The sequence below is a fragment of the Dendropsophus ebraccatus genome, chromosome 2 (genome assembly GCF_027789765.1).
Source record: "Dendropsophus ebraccatus isolate aDenEbr1 chromosome 2, aDenEbr1.pat, whole genome shotgun sequence".
NCBI classification, from domain to species: domain Eukaryota; kingdom Metazoa; phylum Chordata; class Amphibia; order Anura; family Hylidae; genus Dendropsophus; species Dendropsophus ebraccatus.
In genome coordinates, this window is record NC_091455.1 from 40,002,471 (window position 1) to 40,020,582 (window position 18,112).

An 18,112-nucleotide genomic window follows, 5' to 3' on the forward strand; every position below is an offset into this window, starting at 1 on the left:
CTCCTTGTCATTATTGAAAGTTCCATAAAGTGTAAGGCCACGTAGACACAAAGCTATAAACAAATTTTAATTGGTTCCCACGACAATATAAAGCATTATGAAATATTTTAAAAAAAACTTTTTTTTTTAATAAAATATTCAATTGCCTACTCCTAAATTGTAAAGATCACAGTGTCATTACCGCTACTCTCCATTACCATTGTTTCCCTTTTTAATGGAATAGAAGGGTGCCAGTGATAAAACACAGCGAAAATACCAAGCTTGCAATAAAAGGGAATATATTTTGGCTTCTATGCTGAGATCACAGCTGAAAAGTCCAGAGGCAGTTCCAGCATTGTTTCTAGCAAAGCGATTGTAATTTAGAACAATTCCTTGTATGTTGAGCTTATATGTGGATTTAGCGATCAGAATCAATTATGGACAGTTACTCTAACTACCCTGGGTATGAGCATTGTGGGCACTGGGTCTTCCATCACGATAACTTCTTTTTACTGCTGTATTGGAGAGGTTACATAACAACCACATTTGACCTATTAAAGGAAACCAATCGATTGTGCTGATTGGTTCCCTGCTGCATAGTAAAGCTGTGCTGTGCAGCTCCCCGGAGCTACCATTCGCATCTGGAGCCGCAACTTTACAGCAGTAGTTTTATTCTATCGCTTAAGGACAGGAGAGGGGCAGCAACTAGTCATCTGGACAGGGAGCCGCTTGTGACTAGTCACTGCTCTCTGCCTGTCAGTGCACAGTGCGGGGATGATTAACAGGCAGAGAGGCCACCTACCTGACTCTCTGACTCTCAATCATACCCGCACTGCGCACTGACAGGCAGGGAGCCATGACTAGTCAGTCTTCAGTCTGTAGTCAGTGTGTGAGGAAGCAACAAGAACTAGATGTCTGCTGAAGTTAAGCCAGGGTGTCATGATCGTGGCTGAAAAGACATCAGTGCCACCCTGTGCGGTGAAGATCCGACCTCTGCGCAAAAGACTGCGCTTTTGGCCTTAAGTCCGTTCCTGGTTTTATTATGTTCTTTGCTTATGTCTTTTGCGATCCAGTCCATGTTTTCTCAGTTCTCCCTGCACTTTCCTTGCTGTGGTCTATTCACTAATTGTCTCTGCTGTGTTCTGATTGACAGGTCTCCTCACCTCTGGCTTTGTGTGATTCTCTTGTGTGTTTTTCCTGCTCTACCTATCAGCTTGGAGTCTGGGACTTCTGTTCCCTTATAGCTTGGTCTCTTCCTTCAGTCTGAGCTCTTGATAGTTTTGTGCAGCTTGTCTGTCAGCTAGATCCAGCCTTTGTCATATTGTCTGTATTCCTGGTTTTCTTATTCCTTTGCTTGTTTCTTGCCTTTCTTTGTCTTTTGGTTCAGTGTTCCTCGCTTAGTCCTCAGTGTGCCTTGCCTTGTCCTCAAGTTTCTTTGTTACTGTCTCTGGCTTCTGTTTCACCGTTTACCTTGTCCATTGTCTGTTATTGCTCCTAGTGCCTTGTGCCTTAACCTAGCGTTCTCCTGACTGTTTGTTATTGTGACTTTGACCTTTGGATTTTGTACTCTAACTTTGCTTCCTGGATTCTTATTTTGTACCTTCGCTGCCCATGTGTTGCTGACCCCGTACTCTGACTATTCTCTTTTGTGTTTGTTTGTCCTGTCTTGTTTTGTTTTGCACTTATTTCAGTGTAAGGGCTCGTTCACACAGAGCAAAAGCAGCTGAATTTCTGTGCTGAATCAGCACTGAAATTTCAGCCGTTAAAATAGGTGCAGAGCTAATTTCCATTGTGTTGAATGGAAATTCTGCTCTGCAGTTCACACAGTGGAATTTCCGCACTGAACTAATCCGCTTTCCGCCAGAAGAATGAACATGTTCATTCTTCCGCTAGCGGAGGCCTATACAAATCAATGGGGCTCTGATTTTCTGTTTCAGCGTGGAATACGCGTGTATTCAGCGTGGAATACAAGCGTAATACAAGCGGAAATTACGCGCTGAATCAGCGCAGAAATGGGGAAAAAAGAGGGGAGGAGGATTCTAGTATATATTCTGGTATAGTCTAGTTTACTCGCCAAATACATGCATGCGGATTCCTCGAGTATTCCGCGCTGAATTTGTCAAGAGCTGATTACGAGCTGAACACTTTCCTAGCGGAATACGCAGGGATTCTGCTTACATTCTGCTTATATTCTGCTCGTAATTCAGCGTCAGTTGATTTCAGGTGGAAATATTTCCACGCGTAATCCGCCCCTTTTGCTCTGTGTGAACGTAGCCTTTGGATTGTCGACCAGTTGTCCGCAGTAATCTTTAGTACTGTTTGTGGCAAGTAGGTAGGGTGAGCTGGGGCACGTGCCAGTGTTACGGTTGCACCAGTCTGTTGTCTTCCCAGTTCCCTACCTGACACAGGGCCTGGCTTAGGATAGGTCCCATGACAGGGACACAAACAAGGAAGCCACAGATTCTGTCTATGCAAGCCACAGCCACTATGAAGGAAATACAAAGGGGGAGAACTGCCAGACTAGGATTCCCTTGTGCACACCAGGAACCTCTCTAAAACGTGCAAGGCAGTTACCTCAGCAGTCACAGGAACTGACCCCTGTGGAAAACAGTTACTATGAGTCTAGGTATTCCACTGCACAGTGCAGGACGACCAGGAAATCTTGAAAGTCTGCTTAGCCCAGATAATTAGGCCTGGGGCTTGTACTACCCTGACAGGATGAGTAGCTCGCAACTGTAGGGCAGAAGGCGGTCAGACACAGTCTAAACATCCGGGGCGGATCCTATACCACTTCAGGCTACCATGACAAGTGTTCAAGTGACCCTAGAACCACTCAGCTACCACACCACCATAGCAGCTGACCTGGGAGTATACCAAAACGCCAGGCCAACCAGTCTAGCGTTCCCCATTTGGTCTGCCTACCGCACATCTTTAACCCCACCCACACTGACATCTATCTATGTAGAATCGAAAAAAGAGAATAGATAGATGGATAGATAGATAGATACTATTAGAGATGAGCGAACTGGCCGAGGTTCGGGTTCGTATGAACCTGAACTCTCGGCTTCTGATCCACGCTGTCTGCCCGTTCCGTGGAGAGGGTGGATACAGCCTGAGGACCGCCTGGGCTGAATCCCAGTTTTCCAGGCAGTCCTCAGGCTGTATCCACCCTCTCCACGGAGCGGCCAGACAGCGAGAATCAGAAGCCGAGAGTTTAGGTTTATACGAACCCGAACCTCGGCTGGTTCGCTCATCTCTAGATACTATGCTTAATGTGGAAAGCATAAGCAGATCAAGCCAGTGGTGTGCAGATACTACAAGGCAGGGGCAGGTTCTGACAGTTCGTTCTGAGGTGCAGTGTATGCTGGGAGATGTAGTTTGCCGGCCTGGTGCCATGATGTAAAACTTGGATCATTTGAACCTGGAGCTAGGAGCAGCATAGACAAGTGAGAAAGGTGTCAAACAACTGGTGGTGGATCGATGAGTACACCTACATGCTTTTTGTGCATTTTATTTTTCATAGAGTTTTTTTTTTTTTGCCAAAGGGGTACTTATAGTTATACAGAATTATGGAAGTTATACAGATTTGTAAATTATATTGAAAAATAATCACGCCTTCTATTACTTGTCAGCTGCTATACAAACCAGAGGAACTCATATAGTTCTTTCTAATCTGACTCAGTGCTCCCTGCTGCCCCCTCTGTCCATGTCAGGAACTGTCCACAGCTGGAGAGGTTTGCACTGGGAGTATGCACCGAGTTACCAGCACAAACAGAGGTGGCAGCAGTGAGTACCGTGTTGAATCGGAAAACATTACATGATTTCCTCTGGGATAAAAAGAAGCTGGAGTACTGGAAGTCTTTTTTTCTTTACGTTTTTTTTTTTTGTTTTTTTTATAGAAGTAATAGAAGTAATTTACATATTTGTATAACTTTCTGACAATAGTCAACCAGGAATCTTCTAACATCACTCATGCCACCCAGACCTCGACAAACTAACTGTTTTTCAAATTGCTATTACACGATCATGACTCAAGTACCCTGCCATATTACCAAAATACCTGATATCGTTTTCAATATACTCTTAGATGATCCAAAGGATGAGAACGCTACAGAAGAGATCAAACCAGGCTCATCGCAGTCCCAGGAAAAAGCACAAAGGGAAAACTCATCAACAAGCAATGAAAACCAAATCTGTGAAGAGAAAGATAAAAAGGAGTAAGTAAATGTTGGCGGCTTTTCTAAAAGTAACATTTAATGTGAAAAGGAGTAATTTCTTTTACTTATTGTACCACCTAGAGCAGTAAGAAGAGGGATGGTTTGCCTTTGTCTATCCTTTTTTTGTGTGAAGGGTTCCTAGAAAATAAGTAATATGATCATATATTATCCTGACGCTTAGTCCCCTAGTGAGACAACCTGGCAAGTGTGCAATTCTTCTACAGCTCCCCCACAGGAGAAATTAAGAATTACACAATTGAAGAGACGGCTCTATACTGTGCATTGACATGTTGGGTCCTCCAGAGGGTGAGATATTCTGTTAAGGCTGTTCTTTGGTTGGGCTTATAGGTAAAGGTGTTTAACAAAGGACTCCCATCTAATAAATCAGAATTTTCTAAGATTTGCACTTTTCGTTTCAGGTGAGGTTTTAGCCATTGTGTATATAAGTGATAACAATATTCCATCCTGACCATTATATGGCTTGTATCATTTGATTTGGCTTTAAAGGGTTTATCCAGGATCAGAAAAACATGGCCGCTTTCTACCAGAAATAGCACAACGACTCTTGTCTCTAGTTTGGGTGTGGTTCGGCAATTAAAGAGACTCTGTACCCACAATCTGCCCCCCCCCCCCAAACCGCTTGTACCGTCAGATAGCTGCTTTTAATCCAAGATCATGGAGCCGCGGCACACATATTCCATGATAGATTTATGATCTCACACTGATATATATGTCATATGTATTCTAACTCTATTCATACATAGGTCTACCATCTTACTAGAAATATCTCCACATTCTGTTATGTCATGTTGTTTAGGTTCTATAGACACGTACTATGTAAGCATTGTTTCTATAACATTATAGCTCTGTAAAGTGTGACTACATTCTTCTGGTATTAACATAATGTGTTATTACGCCCCTGCACTTCATGAAGCTCTACAGATGGACCTTCTGCACCCTCTGTACCTATAGTACTCAGCTATGTACTTCACATATACAAGTGTAGTTGACTTATACGACCTACGGAGTCAGCATTACTAATGAATGGAGACAAACACCCGGTTTATTCTGAGCGGCTTACGGGCTACAGATAATGTTATTATGCCAGGATGTGCCTTGTAGCCTAAACATGTTGTCATCCATGATAGGAAAACAATACCAATTATTTTGGGAACTTTCACCCATATGTCATAAACCAGGAACTATTTCTGCATTTCCTGCCTCTGAATGAGCCCTCTCCTATTTACGGCCGATTCCTCGAATGTTACAGAATAGAACGGCAGCCCAAGTCTTCATGTTTAACAAAAAGGGAATGATGCATTTCCTCTAATTCTTGTATAACAATAATATTTATTCCCTATTACGACTTCTCCTAAGTAGCTTTGTCTATACTACCGTCATATCGGTAATAGAGGACTAGAACCCATTGAAGCTATCCAAGAAGTTATAAATCAGGTTTTTCGGCACAAGTTAGTTTTTATTGAAGCGGGAGGGATGGCGTTATCTCTTTATTTATTAATTTAAATAAATCCTAAAATTTAAAAACACTAAGCATCAATACAAGAAGGATAATGATAAAAATACATCAGTTCATCATATGATACATTTTGCACATCTGAAACTGGCAAGAACTCGAAAAGTGGGGTAAAAGAGGCAGAAATGATAAATCTTCTTCTAGTGTTTAATTTTCAGCTGTTTTTGTGAACAGGAGGTGGGGAAAGGGTCATTAGTTCTTTCATCACCATCAGAGTGCAGAATTACAAAGGATAAGGTATAATAACTAGTTATCATAATTTGCATTTTAAGGCGATGTTCAAACAACGTAAGTTCAGTATTAATCATGGCCATTTCAACAACAGCCGTGATTAATACTTAACTTACATTGTGCTGCAGCTAGAGGGAATCCTGGCCGGAGTGTAAATACATAGTATACACTCTGGCCTGGATTGCTAGCGGCCACGCAATACCTGACATCCGTACGCTCTATTGTGTGAACTGACAGGTTCTTTGCGGCCGCTATTCATTGTGTGCAGCGGGGAATTGGGATGCGGGTGCACACGCATCCCAATTCATGAGAAATTAAGATCATCTGTCCGGTACTGCAGTACTGGCCAGGATTATCTTCTCTGACACTGGCCGTTCTGTGACCCGGCGGGACACAGGGCGGCCGGTGTCTTACGCCATGTGAACATGGCCTAAAGTTAGATGTACAGTATATAACACAGGATTACTATAATGACCATAGAAGATAGAGACATACTCCCCCTCCCATCACCGGGACTTCTGCATATGTCACAGAGCATGCCTACTATCCCATAGATGTCACTTAGTTATTTTTTTTTTCCCTAAGTACCTGCTATAAATCAGATTGTTCAGACAAAATGAAAAATAAATAATTAACCAATGTATAATCTAAAACAGATGAGAAAAGTACATTACAGTACACTTACTTATTACTGTACCTTGAACTATTTAACTATAAAGTGGCCAACCCCTCTAATCGTTATATTTCAGGCAATCAGGGTGTGTAGAGCAGACATAAAGATTCTAAAACCTAAATTAGGGCATGTCTGTTGGAGATGTAGAGAATACAGAGACACTTACCTAACTGGGTACTTGCTACTGAGCAATTAAGACCCCAGGCTTAATTTATCACTACTCTGGACAATTAAACAAGCATATTGCGGGACAGAGGCATGCCAAACAAAGTATGGGGACACGTATTTTGCAGAAGTTAGAAATAAGTGCTAAGACTGGATATTAGCAGTACAGATGAGCAAACTTTTCAAAAGTTTCCCTGCTGCCGCCAAAAGCCAGCCACTCACTCACTCACTCAGTCAATTACTTAATCAGCCAATCACTAACCGAGACGGGACAGGGGCTGAGTGGGCTGTTAGTCTTGTCTCCGCCAATCACTGGTGAGGTGCTGTCTTGTCTAAGCTAGTGATTGGCTGAGCATGCTGGAGACGGCTACAATCAGTGGAGGACACCGGAGAACCGGAGGAAGACACCAGGGGAGCACGGACAGGTGAGTATACCCTTTTTTTATGGGTGTTAAATTGTGCAGCTACCATCTTTACAAACTTGTTCGGTACCAAATCGAACTTTTCACAAAGTTTGGAACAAATCACGGTTGATAAGACTTAGTTCTCTCATCTCCAATTAGCAGGACTCTCAGCTCCTATACTTCCAGTTTCACATGTCTGACTGAGAAGGATATCTGGGAAAGTCCTCTATATTTTTTTACCTTTTAGAATCAGAATATGCATAAGGAACAGCAATGTATAATGTATAGCCGGACTGCACACAATAAAAGGAAAAACAAAATCCCAAACGAAAAAGCTAAAATCATAGAAATTACTAATTGACACATGCAGAAAGTAGTCAATGTCATCTAAGTAGCAATTACATCCAAAAGAAGGACATAAAATTGAGGCTCATTTCATCATATGTGTGAAACCATTCTGACACCAAATGTATTCTGGGAAAATTAGCTTGCGGAGGATAATTAGCAGATGCCTATGCAAAATGCCACATTTGTGTTGAATCAAATATCCTGATCTTTAAAATAATTTCATGTAGTTAAACTATAACAATGGTATGAGTGAACTGGAATAAACCTGGCTTTCATCAAGCAGCTGAATAGAAAGTCTTTGTCAAAATACTATTCAGATTCAATCTACTATACGGAAAGACAACCCAGGCATAAGGGAGCAAGAATTATGAGTTCTAAAAATGACATGGTATACGGTTATCCTAAATATTCCACCTTGATGGTCTGTTCAGTGATGGGCTTCAGTGATGGGTCAATGTTGGTAAAAAATTAGAAATCATCCCAACTCTAGCATGCTGGAGACCGTCCAAACCTGGAAGTCTCAGCATTTGATTACTGGTGGCTTAAAGGGGTATTCCATGAAAACCATCTTTTCCCCTAACCACAGGATAGGGAAAAAGTTGGAGATTGCGGGGTTCCGAATTCTGTACCCCCCGCCGATCAGGCCCCCAGCTTCTTTGTTATGAATAGAGCCGTGGGTACGGCACATTACCCATGGCTATATTCATTTCTACAAAGCAACGGAAAGAGCTAAATATGCCAGAGGAATGATGTACTCGGCTCTTTCCACCACCTCCATAGGAATGAATAGAGCCACGGGTCACATGCCGTACCCACATCTCTATTCATAATACAGAAGCCAAGGGTCGGATAAGGAGATCATGGGGGGTACAGAGATCAGACCCTCTGCGATCCCCTACTTTTCCTCTATCTTGTAAATAGGGGAAAAAATTATTTTCTTGGAACACCGCTTTAGGAGTTTGGATGAAGCCCTAAGGAGTCCTGAAAAACCTGGGTACAGCCTATGCCTTAATCCATGTTTTCCAATCAGCCTTAGGGCTGCATTCAACTTCTTCATCCTCCGGTAATCCATTGTCCAGACTTCTGGGTTAGGAAATGAATCATACTGTCATGATCGCGCCTGAAAAGGCATCAGAGCCACACTCTGTTGCAAAGATTCGACCTGTGCGCCAAAGACTGCGCTTTTGGCATTAGGTCCGTGCCTGGTTTTCTTATGTTCTTTGCTTATGTCATCTGTGATCCGGTCCATGTTTTCTTAGTTCTCCCTGCACCTTCCTTGCTGTGGTCTGTTTACTGATTGTGTCTGCTGTGTTGTGATTGACAGGTCTCTTCTCCTCTGGCTTTCTGTGATCTCTTGTGTGTTTCTCCTGCTCAGCCTATCAGCTTGGAATCCGGGACTTCTGATCCCTTATAAGCTTCTCCCTCCCTTCAGTCTGTGCTCTTGATAGCGTTGTTCAGCTTGTCTGTCAGCTAGATCCTGCTTTCCTCAGATTGTCTGTATTCCTAGTTGTTTATCCCTTTGCTTGTTTTTTACCTTCTTTGTCTTTTGGTTCAGTGTTCTCCTTTAGTCCTCAGTGTGCCTTGCTTGTCCTCAGTGTTCCTTGTGCAGTCCCCAGCTTATCTTGCAAAGTTCTATGGCTTTGGCTTCACTGTTTCCTTGTATGTCTGGCTTTGGCTTCACCGTTACCTTGTTTCATCCCTGGCTTTCGTCCTCCGTTTGTTTGGTCCTCCGTTTCTTGCTGCTTTCTTGGTCCTGTCCTTCTGTGTGTGTTTTTTGGCTTTGCCTTTTCTGCTGTCATTGTACCTTGTTTGTCTGTACTGTGTCTTGTCTGCATTTGCACTTACTGCAGCGTAGGGAACGCCGCCCAGTTGCAGACGGTCGTTTAGGGCCTGCTCTGCAAGTAGGTAGGGACAGCGTGGGGGGTCTTAGCCATAGTTCTTGTGCCAGGAGCTTGCTGGGCATCAGGCGGCTGTCTTAAAGGACAACTCCTGTGCTAAGGGAAAAAAAAGCAAAAACAATCAGAAACATAGTTTATATACTTATCATCCCTCCTGGGCTGTTACTGTTTGAATTTCCTGGTTTCAGCTTCCCATGATGCACTTTGGCTGCTGTGACGTTGCAAGTGCCTGCCCCTCAATTCACTTCAACTCCCATCATACATGACCCCCTCTCTCTCTCTTCCATCAGGCTGCTGTATAATCACACAGGTTGTCAGCCCCTGCACTGAAGCTGCACACACATACTTTCACTTTGCAATGTAGTGTACATAGCAAAGTGACATCTGCACAATGGCCGTCCCTAATCAGGTCAGGGCAGCAGGAGAGATAAGACGGGGGTCTGTCACGGAGGGAAGATAAACAAGTGACAGGGCTCCTTCACTCACTGAGTCCACTCCACAGCAGGAGAGAGTATGAGGGGGGGGGGGCTGCCTATGTGCTGGGAGTCAGAGAGAAGATAAGCAAGTGACATGACTTGCAGTTGCTCAGCCAATGGGAGCTGAGCAAGCAGAGTCACCTGACAAGGCAGGGGAGGGGGAGGCTGGTGTAACAGGAGCTAGAGCAGCCCTCCTGCTGATGACTCAACGTCACAAGAAGGAGCTGAGAGAAGATGACAGTAATTAGGTCTGTGTGAGTTTAGTGCACTTCCTGGTGGGAGGGTGGAGGGTGGAAAAGACAGGGAAGGGAGGCAGATAGGTGATTGAAGCACATTACAGAGTTATATAACTTTCTACTGTGCTTCAATTACTGGGAAAATGTTTTTTATGGGAGTAGTACTTTAAGCATTGTTTTGCTGCTCTAAACTTTAGAGAACTCTGCAGGTCACCAACTCTAGATGTACATGTCATTTGCTGTGATCAGTTAGGGGCTGAGTTTTCAGACTCCTAGTAATCGCTAGAACAAGTGGGGAGAGAAGCACATGGGTCACTGTCCCATAAGCTTGCATTATCATTTCTCTATAATTTGACAATTTAGTTAATAGTCAGCTGGGTGTGAACTTAAAGGGAAACTATCAGAAGGTTAGACAAATCTAAGATGCTGATAGCACCTTATAGCACCTGGGACGCTGAGGAGGAAGGTGTGTGTGTGTTACCTTTCTCTTTGGTGCCGGTCATGCGCTGTTAGTCAGAGTAATCTTCACTCCGATGCACTGTTAGGAGCACTGCCACATCATTGTCCAGCTCCTTTTGATCATAATCAATGGAGCAGGTGGGCCGGATGACGCGGCAGTGCTCCTAACAGTGCTCTGGATCGAAGATTACTCCGAATAACAGCTCAGGATTGGCACAAGGAAAAAGGTAACACACACACCTTCCTCCTCAGCGTCCCCGGCACTATAAGGGGCTATCAGCAGATTAGACTCATCTAACCTTCTGATAGTTCCCCTTTAAAAGTTTTACATTGAGTGCTGTATATGTCTAATACATACCCCTTAACTGTATTCACGGCATCAGCTGATATTCACACCCTTTATAAACATTAAAGTACACGCCCATTTGACTATTAGGGTGCCTTCACACACACCAGATTTGCTGCAGATCTGCAGCAGATTTGATGGTGCAGATTTGATGCTGTGTTCAGTTATTTAGATTAAATCAGCTGCGGATCTGCTGCGATACGGTGTGTGTGAAGCTACCTTTAAATTAATTGTCAGAAAAACTTTAAACCCTCATATCTCAGGAATGGAAGGGAGTATCTAGAAACTGTAAAAAAAAAAAAAAAAGTGTGTGATCATGGCGCCCTGCATTATTTAATGAACATAAGGTCTCATTTTTTGGTGGTTGACTCTTTAAGGGTAACTCTTGGCAAAGGTGAGTTTTCCAATGGAATTATTAATTAGGCAGATTTTTATGCTTTCTAAGGCTATGTTCACACGGCGTATAAGTACGGTCGTTGTTGCCATCGTCAACAATGGCCATACTTTGTACACCTAGGCAAGCTGCCATATCTTCTATGGGATCCCGGCCTGAGCATATACCTATCATATACGCTTCGGCTGGGATCCCTCACGGCGCTGCAAAGAACTGACATCTCAGTTTTCTGCGGCCGCAATTTAGTGAATTGCAGCAGTAGGAAACCCTGTCAGTTCACACAATGAAGTGAGCTGCTCCGGCCACTTGCTCCATAGTGTGGTGTGGGGAGTTCTGATGCGGGAGTGCATGGATGCACCCGCATCAGAACTCTGCGGCCAGAATGATCATTGCAGAGACCGGCCGTTCCGTGACCCGAAAGCCTAAGGCTATGTTCACACTGCGTATGATTCCAGCCGTAGTGCGAACCACGAATATACGCACGTAGTTTTGAGGTTGATGCGTTAGCTTGAAAGTATAGGATATACGCCCGCACAATGCACACTACGTATGAGCTTACGGCCGGATCGTATACGGCGCCGTGAAAAACGAACAAGACCATTGTTTTAGGACGGAAATGTTCCAACTCACGGCCGTGGATTTCCATGCGGTCCCGTACGGAGTACTTATTTCAGCCAAATTGATTGTGATTTTTAGATCCAAAAGGTTCTGTGAGTTTTATTGGGCTGGGCGAAGATTTCCAAGTAAATGACCTGTTTCAGATCGCTTTGAAACGCTAGGGAAGCATAACTGTACTATGGGCGTATGTTCGCAGTACGTACGCATGTTCGCAATCCAGCCGTATGTCTATTTTGCCCACGACTGTACTTTCAGCCGCACATATACGACTGCGTACGAACTACGGCCGGACTCATACGTAGTGTGAACATAGCCTAACAGTGTATTGCATGACATATTGATAAGCAAATGGGTATCACAATCAAGTCTGCGAGAAATTCGTAGTTAAGCTCTGCTACATCTTGAAAAAAAACTGAACAAACTTTAAAAAAAAAAATTTAAGTGAGAAATTATAAAAATACTCTGCTTAAACATAGGGTAACATAGCTGCAATACGAAAATATTAAGATACATCCTCATTAGTTTAGAATTTTTCTTTTTGCAAAGTTCAGTTCTTTGATATGAACATTGAAAGTGAATGCATGTGTTAGTCAAACAAGTTCCCATTGCAAACTAATTGCACTTTAGTCGGTCCTGAGCAGCCTTGTACTTAGAATGTCATGGAAGTGTTATTATTAGCATCAGTACTAAATCACTGCGGAAACATCGCTGGGAAACATAAAATCACTTACATGAATTTCATCAAGTCATCAAACTTTTTAGTTCTTTCATAGAGGAATTAGAAGCTGACTACAAGTCTGAATGCCTTAAAGGGGTTATCTCGGGACATAAAAAGGCCATTGCCCAAATTTAAAATAATAAAACTTACTTATCCACTTTCATTTTGAATGTTGCACTAATGTCCTGATTTCAAACAGTGTCTCATATCCCTGGCCCCTACACTCCAGCAGTCATTCCAAATGTCTCCATCAGCTATGACGGAAAGGGGGGTGGCTTAGCTAATCTTCTGAGCCACTCACCTTTAAGTATTTTGCACAAACATTAACCCCTTAAGGACCGTGGGCGTATATTTACGTCCTGCGGTCGTTAAGGGAGTTCAGAGCGGGGCCGCGCGGCGACCCCGCTTTGAACTGCTGCGGTCCCGGGTGCCGCATGTAGCACAGGACCGCGCCTATTAGGTAATCAGATGCAGCTGTCAAAGTTGACAGCTGCATCTGATAACTAGTTGCAGCCGATCCCTGGTGTCTAGTGGGGTGGATCGCCCACTTGAAGGTTCCCCGAGGTGCGATCCACACAATTTTACCGGCCGGGGGTCCCTGATCCCGGCTCGGCACTCAATTGCAGCAGCCGGAAGCAATCCAGTGCCTATCTCATTGATGTATGCTGTATAACTTTACAGCATAGATCTCAATGAGAGATCAGTGTGCTTATACTAGAAGTCCCCCAGGGGGAATAACCCTAACCCCAGGGGAAATAACCCTAACCCCAGGGGGAATAACCCTAACCCCAGGGGGGCTTCTAGGATAAGTGTAAAAGAAAAAAAAAGTGTTGTTATTAATAAAAAGTCCCCTCCTCTAACAAAAGTTTGAATGACCAGCCTTTTCCCATGTTATAAATAAAAATAAATAAATAAACATGTTTGGTATCACCACGTGCGTAATTGCCCGAACTATTAATTAATCAATCACGTTCCTGACGGTGTAAGCGCAAAATAATCCCAAAGTGCAAAATTGCGCATTTTTGGTCGCCTCAAATCTAGAAAAATTGTAATAAAAAGCGATCAAAAAGTCACATATGCGCAATTAAGGTACCAATAGAAAGTACATATAATGGCGCAAATAATGACACCTGACACAGCCCCATGGACCAAAGGATAAAAGCGTTATAAGCCTGGGAATGGAGCGATTTTAGGGAACATATATTTGTTAACAATGGTTTGAATTTTTTACAAGCCATCACATAAAAGAAAAGTTATACAGTACATTTTATATATCGTTGTAATTGTAATGACTTGATGGACATATATAACAAGTACCCCCCAAGTAAACAAAATGCGTGTTTTTTTTGTTTTTTTTTTTCAATTTCACCACACATTTATTTTGCACTGGCTTTGCAGTGTACTTTATGAAAAAAATCAGCCTGTCATTGCAAAGTACAATTAGTGGCACAAAAAATAAGGGCTCAAATAAGCACTGTGGGTTTCTAGGTGAAAAAAATGCAAGTGCTATGGCCTTTTAAGCACGGAAAAACGAAAACACAAAAAACGAAATTGGCCCCGTCCTTAAGGGGTTAAAGGGAATAATAATAATAATAATAATAATAATAATAATTTTTATTTATATAGTGCCAACAGATTCCGCAGCATTTTACAATTCTGGGGGTACATACATAGACAAAAATCAGACATTACAGAGATCTACATATAATTATCCATACATGAGGAGTGAGGGCCCTGCTAGCATGCATGAGCTTACAGACTATTAGGAGGGGGTGCGTTTTTTTCCATGAATGGATTGGCGGCGGTGCGGGGATGCCGGTCCCGCAGTCCTTTTTTACATGAAGCACTGGAGGCAGACCTGCCGGCCCCCAGTGTGATGATCTTCCCTCTGTGACGTGGCCCAATAAGAATCAATGGAGCCGTCTCACAGAGGGGAGGGGGCTTCAACACACTGGTGGACGGCAGGCTCACCCCCAGTGCTTAATGGCGGGCTGGGGTCATAATCACTTAAACACTATTAGGGGGAGATTTATCAAACATGGTGTAAAGTGAAACTGGCTCAGTTGCCCCTAGCAACCAATCAGATTCCACCTTTCATTCCTCACAGACTCTTTGTAAAATGAAAGGTGGAATCTGATTGGTTGCTAGGGGCAACTGAGCCATTTTCACTTTACACCATGTTTTATAAATCTCCCCCTGTTTGTATAAATGTAGCTTGCCTGTGTATTAGTAGATGCTTTCTATCCAGGCTAAGCATCACTACATAGAGCCAGTAGAACTATCGATAAGCTTTTAATAATATTTGAAATGTGTGCAGATACTGTATAAAGAAAATATGTTAAAGGGGTACTCCAGAGGGGAAAAAATAGTTTTTAAATCCATTTCAAGCCTCCCAGTACTTATCAGCTGCTGTATGCAGTGCAGGAAGTGGTATATTATTCAAAGTCTGACAGAGTGCTCTCTGCTGCCACCTCTGTCCATGACAGGAACTGTCCAGAGCAATAGCAAATCCCCACATGGACAGAGGTGGCAGCAAAGAGCACTGTGTCAGATAAAATACACCACCTCCTGCAGGACATATGTGGTAACCCAGGAAGCCAGGTATTGTTTAGCTGGGGACAAGATGTTGTGCACTGCCTAGGCACTAGTCATGGTGGCCAGGAGGAGAATGTGTCCACCCTTGGATGTACCAACACACAGCTTTTTAAGTAGAACAGTTGTGGGTGTAGTGTGAGAGGAATCATAGAGTACTTTAAGAGTTGGTAAGAGGGCTACAGGAGGAATCGATCTAAGCAGTGCAGTATTCTGTCAGGGTGAACCTAATACATGGTACTTGATAGAAGAAACCTATACTCACAGTTTTAAGAACACGGCCTCATGCCAGTAGAGATGCCAGATCCAGGAACACAGGCCTAGGCCTTTAATAGGTCAAGGAATGGGAACTGTAAGCAATCATAGTCCTGTGCATATTAAAACAACTATTGCATTAACCTCCATTTCTTCCAATGTGCTGGATGAAAATAGGTTGAAACTGAATACCGGCATCTTGTGGCCAAACAATGGTAAGACATCTTTGAAATCACAATACAGAAAGACACAGGCCACCCGTACAAAATATACCTTTCAGGGGCCGACTGGACCAAGGAGGGAACCCATTAGTGGAACATGGGTTCTGGACTATTACACATGCAGCAGATGATAAGTATTGGAAGACTTGGAAGAGATTTTTAAATAAAACTAAGTCCGTATAACTTTCTGACACCAGTTGATGTTAAAACATTTTTTTCCAAAGTATCGTTTTAATTTTAAAAAAAAACAAAAAAAACTGTGAACAAAAAGTACAATTAAAGGAGAAGTTCGGCCATTTTTAAAATCCATCAGCCTGCAGGGGCAGGGGGTAATTTGATAACAAGTATGAACTTACCTCTCCTCGTGCCCGTCATGAGCAGCGGGACCAGTCTTAGCATCCCCAGCGCTGACATATCACAACCCGGCTGATGGACTGGCTGCTTATCCAGTCACTGATTGGGGTGGGGCTCCGTTCCACTGGTCACTGGTCACTGGTGGGCTGAGCAGTCAGTCCATAAGCCGGGACAGGCCTTTACCCCAAGTGGTGACGTCATCACAACTCAAAGAAAATGCCTTCCAGCGAGGGTCCCGAAGCCAGTCCCGCCACTCACCGCGGGCACAGGGAGAGGTAATTCAGTGTTAGTAATCAATTTCCCCTCTGCCCCTGCCGGCTGCCGGATTTTAACAACGGCCAGACTTCTCCTTTAAATTATTGAAGATTTCTAACTCTCTACAACACAGAATGGAGTTATCTAAGGACACTTGATAGGAGTCTGCACCTCACACAGAACCCGGGGAGCTATTCCAAAACCTCCATTTCTGCAAATTGTGTTGAGAACTCCCACCAGGTTCTCCTGATAGCAAATAAACAATGTTAATCTCCTTTTCCTATTGTATGTTTCTTAAATAATGACTAATGACACATAATAAGGCAATGTCGTGCGCACCTGCTGGCTCAATGCTTCTGTTTGTTATCGCTGCTCAGATAATAGCAATGTAATCAGGTGGCATTAGGGTAATGGGCGGCATAATAAACAGCTATAATGTCAGCGTGAAGAGCGAAATAGAGTTGGTAAAAAATTTGTAAACTGACCCCTTCTATAACATATTGCAAATTGAGTTTGGTATCTAATTTGTAGCCTAGTAATGGCTAAGTAGGCCCGGGGGATTATATTAATTGATGCTGTGCATGAATATGTTTGTCACAAAGAGTTGAGCTATGTGCTCAGTCACTTAACCACATAATCATATTTTCCCAGCTTTTAGATATGGACTCATGCTGTAAATTAAATTAGCTCCTTATATTAGGTAAATCAGATAGTGGCACTTCAGAAAAATATTGAATTTGCAAATGATTCCTTTAAGGAAAGAAAAAAAAAACCTACTTGATCTATGGTCACAGTTTTCAGCATTTAGGAATTAGGCAGCATGGTGGCACAGTGGATAGAGATGTTGTCGCGTAGCTTGGGGACCCTGTTCTTAATTCCAATCAATGGGGGTCTTTTTTTTATGTTCTCTGTTGTGTCACTATAACTTGCTGCCTATAGTCTACAAATATGATGGATTATGTAGTCTAGTGTAAATTGGAAACAATGTGAGTCATGGTAGGTGGAAGGTGAGCTTTACTGAGTCAGTGAATGGTGGGAAAAGCAACCTAGCTGCAATTTCATATAGAAATAAGGCCATAGCGTTGGATAGATGGTAATATCTTTAATCATTAGAATTAGAATGAGTGAAAACACTATACTGGAGGGTCAAATAAGGTTTAAAGGGGAACTCCAGAGTAAATAAAAACAAATCAACTGGTGCTAGAAAGTTATATATTTTTATAAAGTACTTTTATTTAAAAATCTCAAGTATTCCAGTACTTACCAGCTGCTGTATGTCCTGCAGGAAGTGGTTCTTTCCAGACTGACACAGTGCTCTCTGCTGCCACCTCTGTCCATGTCAGCAATTGTACAAAGCAGGAGAGTTTTTTGCTGCTTCTCTGGATAGTTCCTTTCACGGACAGAGGCAACAGCAGAGAGCACTGTGTCAGACTGGAAAGAACCACTTCCTGCAGGACATATGGCAGCTAATAAGTACTGGAAGACTTACATTTTGAAATAGAAGTAAATTTAACAATCTTTATGAGTCTTCCAGTACTTATCAGCTGCTATATGTCCTTCAGGAAGTGGTTCTTTCCAGTCTGACACAGTGCTCTCTGCTGTTACCACTGTTTGTGAAAGATACTATCCAGAGCAGCAGCAAAAACCTCTCCTGCTCTGGACAGTTCCTGACATAGACAGAGTCAGCAGCAGAGAGCACTGTGTCAGACGGAAAAGAAAACCCCACTTCCTACAGGACA

General features: G+C 43.0%; 1 protein-coding gene across 6 annotated transcripts in view; it reads left to right on the forward strand.

The window, feature by feature from the left end:
- The window catches only part of CNGB3 (cyclic nucleotide gated channel subunit beta 3), a 105,450-nt gene that overhangs the window by 9,020 nt on the left and 78,318 nt on the right, over positions 1-18,112 (forward strand). For all 6 annotated transcript variants that reach the window (XM_069957402.1, XM_069957404.1, XM_069957405.1 and 3 more), the window contains exon 3: positions 4,067-4,196. In XM_069957402.1, coding sequence (XP_069813503.1) covers positions 4,067-4,196 — 130 coding nt within the window. The remainder of the gene's footprint in view (positions 1-4,066; positions 4,197-18,112) is intronic.